Source organism: Barbus barbus, assembly GCF_936440315.1.
Source record: "Barbus barbus genome assembly, chromosome: 28".
Classification (NCBI taxonomy): Eukaryota; Metazoa; Chordata; class Actinopteri; order Cypriniformes; family Cyprinidae; genus Barbus; species Barbus barbus.
Genome location: NC_136756.1, coordinates 26,312,243 through 26,318,755, shown reverse-complemented (window position 1 = coordinate 26,318,755; position 6,513 = coordinate 26,312,243). Strand labels below are relative to the sequence as shown.

Sequence of the window (6,513 nt, the reverse complement as noted above, 5' to 3'; positions counted from 1 at the left end):
TACAAAGAAAACAACAAAACAGATTAACAGTAGTATAATGCTGAATATATAACTACATTTAACTCCAGCTTCATCTTAAATTCATGCACAAAAACATCCAGAACACAGAATCAAACATCACAGGTAATCCTCGAAACATCATTTCACTGAAAACCACATTGATGTGATCTGTTTGTGCATCGCAGCAGGTCACAGAGACCTCGACTGTACCTCCACTTGGAAATGCACTAAAGAAAATGGCCTTTCTTCTTCTCTATTTAGAGCCGCCATTACAAGAATAGAGTAATGTTCCTCCGCCAGAGGAGAAAGGACTCGGATACTGTTGCCAGGTGACTGTTTCTATGCAGACAGGTTATGCAAGCAGAATTCACAGGATGATGACATCATGCTGAGGGGGAAGAGATAAGCGTCTCTTCACACGTTTTATGTCATCATTATTTGTCAAAAGATAAGTACATAAACGACATGATGAAACAGCCACCTGAGAGGGTGAGAAAGAACAGTGACGTGAGTTACAGAAGAGAAGAGAAGATGCTAGTCCCAGAACTGCCTTACCAGCAGTTTCTGACCGGTGAGAACAGCTCAGGCCTGTTTTATGCTGCCAGTAACAAGCCAGTCACTGAGAAGAGAGGAGAAAACAACATTACATGATTAAAATATCTGTGAAAATGAGTGTAATTAACATTAGACTCAAGCAAGCAGTACAACTGTGGGGAAGTTGTGGCCTAATGGTTAGAGAGTTGGAATGGTAATCCAAAGGTTGTGGGTTCGAGTCTCGGGCCGGCAGGGATTGTAGGTGGGGGGAGTGAATGTCCAGCGCTCTCTCCACCCTCAATACCACGACTGAGGTGCCCTTGAGCAAGGCACCGAACCCCCAACTGCTCCCCGGGCGCCGCAGCATAAATGGCTGCCCACTGCTCCGGGTGTGTGTTCACGGTGTGTGTGTGTTCACTGCTGTGTGTGTGCACGATTTCCGAGTATGATCACCATACTTGGCCGCAAGTCACGTCACTTTCACTTAACTCAGTACCAAAATATCACAATCACAAGGAAAGTTGATATATACTATTGTAATTGCAGGTCTACAATTGTGTTTCTGGTGTCCTTCGACAGCTCTTTGGTCTTGGCCATAGTGGAGTTTGGAGTGTGACTGTTTGAGGTTGTGGGCAGGTGTCTTTTATACTGATAACGAGTTCAAACAGGTGCCATTAATACAGGTAACGAGTGGAGGACAGAGGAGCCTCTTAAAGAAGAAGTTACAGGTCTGTGAGAGCCAGAAATCTTGCTTGTTTGTAGGTGACCAAATACTTATTTTACAGAGGAATTTACAAATTAATTCATTCAAAATCCTACAATGTGATTTCCTGGATTATTTCCCCCATTCTGTCTCTCATAGTTGAAGTGTACCTATGATGAAAATGACAGGCCTCTCTCATCTTTTTAAGTGGGAGAACTTGCACAATTGGTGGCTGACTAAATACGTTTTTGCCCAACTGTATATTATTTATCAATAAAGTGTTTTTAATATCATTTATATGCTATTATAATAATTAATCATTTTGAATTTGCCTTTATTTTTACTTTCAGCTTTAATTTTAGTTTAAGTTTTAGTATTTTTGTTAATATTAGATAGTTTTTATAAATATTTCTGTATAGCTTTCATTTATTTTATTTCAGTTTAGTTTTAGTCATTTTTATTAAATTAAGAAAAAGAATCAAGCAAGCAGATTTAAGAGTAAAATATTTTTTGTATATTTGTATTACAAAATATTAATTTGCCAACATTTATTATATATATTATTTGTCAATATAAAACCAGTGTTATTTTAGTATCATATCATCATTATAATATACAATCATAATATTTATTAATATTTAGATTTAGCTTTTATTTTCATGCTTTCAGTTTTCATCTGAATTTGAATTTTGTTAATATTAGTTGTTTTAAATATTTATATTTAGCTTTAATTATTTATTTTTTTATTTGTTGCCAACGTGACATTTTTAATTTTAGTTTTTTACATTTACAAAATTTACATTTTTCGTCTAATATTTATATTTAGTTTTATTTCATCTTTATTACAAATTTACCAAAAATATTTTTAGTATTTTCAGATTTACTTATCAATAAAACCACTGTATAAAACACATTTCTATTTAATATGTTAAATATAAACGTTTGTATATTTATTGTACAAATATTTTCTGTATCATTTGAAAAAGAAAATGATGGTTCAGTTTCAAAATCATTAACTAACTAAAATCTACTCTCTTAAAACAGGCAGTAAAACATTCATTGATTTTAGAGATTTTAACAAGAATATGTGCAGCGTTTACCATCACCATCCTTGGCGTCTTCTGGCAGCAGGGCATCTTGGCGATTCCCCAAAACAAAAGCCAGCATGGCCAGTATGCCGGCGTCCAGCACCCCCAGCAAGGCTAGTATGTACGCCCAGTGCACAGAGCAGTTCCCCGGGGAGAAACTACTCACACGCTCCCCACACAACGCCCGCATCTCAGCACACGCCCAGGAGTCTGGGAACAACACACACGCCAGCGCCAAACAGAAGCCTGCGCCACAAACACACATACCGTTAGGAGTAATGTACTGTCTAACATATTTAGTTTGGATTTCAGGTCATGAAAAGTTCAAATTCATGAGAAGAGATTCTCAATATACTACAGCTTTGCAGAGAAATGTTTCTTGAGCACAAATCAGCATATTAGTATGATTTCTGAAGGATCGTGTGACACTGAAGACTGGAGTAATGATGCTGGAAATTCAGCTTTGCATCACAGGAATAAATTACATTGTAAAATATTTTAAAATAGAAAATAGTTCTTTAAAATTCTAAAAATATTTGTATTTTTATACTGTATTTTTGATCAAATAAATGCAGCTTTAGTGAGAGATCAGTTGAAGAGTCTCACCTGCAGTGAGCTGCAGCCAAGCGCAGATCTTATAGACGGTTGCTGCGTTGCAGAATCTGAACAGACACAGGCAGCCCACGCTGGCCCACACCATGGTGAGAGAGATGCAGACCAGCACAGCGGGAGACTGGAAGGCAGGGAGTGGGGTCAGGGTGTGAAGAGACCCCCGGCATTCTGGGACAAGCCAATCCGTCTCCATGCAGACCTCAAAGAGGCCCAGCGTCCCGGTCGGAGGAGCCGGACCCCCTCCTCGGTAGTGCAGCTCTCGTGTGCCCACCCACGACGGCTGGATGAGAATGACCACCTCGATCACGGCAAAGCAGAGCGTGCAGACGGCCCACAGCACGCCCACCGCCCGCGCACTCCGGATGAACTCGGTCTGATACAGACGGGCCACCTCAGACGAGTGATGCTGCATGCTGGAGACAGTCAGCAGAAAGATCATATTACGCAATGACATGCAATAGATCACCTGCAACAATCTTTAAAAACAACATTTGTCCACAACAACCCATATTAAAGAAATATCAAAATACCAAAAATAAAATTCCATCATCACCTCACCACCCTCACTGTCATTTTAGTATCATGGAGATACCTTTACAGTTTTTATTAATACTTTGAATGAATTTCATTGAATTAATATCATTTTCATTAAGTTTTAGTAATTTTGTTGTGTGCTTTATCATTTTTATGTCTATATACTTTTTATTTGTATTTATTTATTTGATTTCTACTACTTGTTTCACTTCTGTTTCAGTTTTTATAACTATTTCTTACTATGTGCAAGTAAGTTGTTGTTTTTAGCATGCGTGTTATTTCTTAGGATTACTGATAAACTATACTGTCGTGATTTGTATTTTAATTTTAGTTAAATAATGTCTGAATTTATTATGTCTGTATAGGTCTTTTATGAATTTTTTGTTTTATTTAATTCAAGTTATTTTAATACTTCAACAAACTAAATGTAAATTAAATTATATATATAGAATTTATAAATGTGTATGTATATATATATATATATATATATGTGTGTGTGTGTGTGTGTGTGTGTGTGGTTGTACATATACATATATATAGTTGTTGTTGTTTTTTTGTGTTTGGCTTAGTGTTATGTTAGAATCATTATATTACTCGTACCTTTTGTTCTTTAATATTTTCAATTGTTTTTAGCTTTATTTTTTGTTTTTCATTTAAATGTAAAGTTTTGAAATTTTGTTGTATGCATTTGTCATTTTTATTTAATTTCTTTATTTTTAAAATGTGTTTAGGTAGTATTTATAAAGTAAAGTGTTTTTAGTTGTTTTAATACTGCAATTGATTGCTTCTGTTGTCCTCGTTTGTAAGTCGCTTTGGATAAAAGCATCTGCTAAATGACTAAATAAATAAATAATAAATAATAATTGATGGTACTAAAATTAATGTTACATAGTTTTTATGGTAACACTTATTACACTTACAATAAGGTTAGTTAATGTTAACACACTAACTAAAATTATAATAAAGGGCAATTCATCCGTTACCAAGGTTATTATAGTAAACTAAACTCATAAATTGTTACTTCAAATAAAATATTAAAAAACATACCACTTGTTTTATTTCAGCTAGTTGCCAAGGCAACATTTCTTATTTTGATATTTTGAACTATATACTATAATAATATGAAATGTAAATTTCAAATAAAAATTTGTTTAGAATATAAAATATAATATATTTATATAAATGAATATATATAAAACAAAAAAAACTAATAAAAATGACAAAAACAGTTAAAATAAAAATATTTAAAATATTACTATTAATAAAAAACATTAAAATGTTATATTAAAACCATTATAGTTTAATAAAAATTAATGTCATCTCAGGTCTATTAAATAATATTAACAGATACAATTTTGATCTTAGTATATTAGATGTTGAGATTAAAATTAAACTATATAGAATTGTTAGTTGATGTTAACTAATTAACTAATATTAACAAATGAAACCTTATTATGAGGTGTTACTGTTTTTATATGGTACTCTTTTTTTGTGCTTCACATTTATTTACATTATACCTTAAAGAATACCATGCTATTACAATGAAGCATGTCCTTAAAAAAAACATGGTATTGCATTTTTAATACAAAAACATCAAAATGCATTGCCAAGGGACATGATGAACAGATGAACAGCTGAGAGAGCTCATGCCGACAGGAAAATGACCTGAAAACCTGATATCAACCCGGTGAACGATGTAAAGAGATGGATGAAGGGAGATTCACCTCTCTGCTCTGGCTGATTCCAGGTCTCTTCCTCCCACCACAGGATCTGGATGACAAAAATCTCATTAATATTGAATGGCATGAGAGCAGCATCACATAAAAATGTAGGAGTGAGTGAAAGAGAGAAATTGACCTGAATGGAGGGATTCTTCTCCTCCTCTTCATCCCGGAGGGATCACGGCAGCATGTGTGACATTAAATACAGGCCCACGCCGCTTGCTACCATCTTCCTCGCACATATGGAGGGAGAGGAGAGTGGGAGACGGGAGGGGGAGAGCAGGACCATTCTGATTGGGAGGAGGGTCTCTGCACATGCACACACACACACACACACACAGACAGACACACACACACACACACACGCACACGCAGCAATGCAATCCAATGATGCACAATGTGAAAATTAAATTATCTGTCAATCCCTGTGGGGGGAAAGAGAGAGTTACAGCTCATCGATTACATTCCGTACAGAAGAAAGAGGAAGTGAGAGAATAATACATGGAGCAGAAGTGATGCATTTCAGATGAGCACAAGATAAATACCACAGAAAGACGCAGCAAGGGACTAAACATGAATGGTGGAAGGAAGAAGCTCGTCTGTGCATCATTTAGCAGGTTTACTAGCATGATCACTCAGAGGACATGAACATTAATGCTTGCAAAAGAACAGAAACCAAAGGATTTAAAACAAGACCATACTATCACACTCTGGCTACATCTATATATGTGTGTGTGTGTGTGTGTGTGTGTGTGTATGTATACATATGTTTATTGTAAAAGTATTACAGTATGACAATATATACATATATATATATATATATATATATTAGTGCTCTCAAACGATTAATCACATCCAAAAAAGCTTTTGTTTGCATAATAAATGTGTGGTCTGTGTATATTTATTATGTATATATAAATACACATACATGTTGCATATATTTTGAAAATATTTACATGTATTTACGTCTATATTTCTATTCATATCATTTATATTATAATTCAATATATTTAATATATAGACAACATATTTTTATGAAATATATACATGTGTATTTATATATACATAATAAATATACACAGCACACATGCATTATGTAAACAAAAAAAAGTTAAAAAAAATATATATAATAAAGTATTACTATATATATGTAATATATATATATATATATATATTAGTGCTGTCAAATGATTTATCGCGATTAATCGCATCCAAAATAAACGTTTTTGTTTACATAATATATGCATGTGTATATTTATTATGTATATATAAACACACACATACAGTATATATTTTGAAAATATTTACATGTATATACATT

General features: G+C 34.0%; 1 protein-coding gene across 1 annotated transcript; it reads right to left on the bottom strand.

The window, feature by feature from the left end:
• Nucleotides 1-593: 593 nt before the first annotated feature.
• On the bottom strand, nucleotides 594-3,349 carry lhfpl4b (LHFPL tetraspan subfamily member 4b; the record flags this gene model as incomplete). The annotated part of the gene is made up of 3 exons (XM_079383031.1): nucleotides 594-619; nucleotides 2,338-2,571; nucleotides 2,932-3,349. The coding sequence occupies 3 exons, from the start codon at nucleotides 3,347-3,349 to the stop codon at nucleotides 594-596; spliced, it is 678 nt and encodes a 225-aa protein (XP_079239157.1).
• Between the last annotated feature and the right edge of the window lie 3,164 nt (nucleotides 3,350-6,513).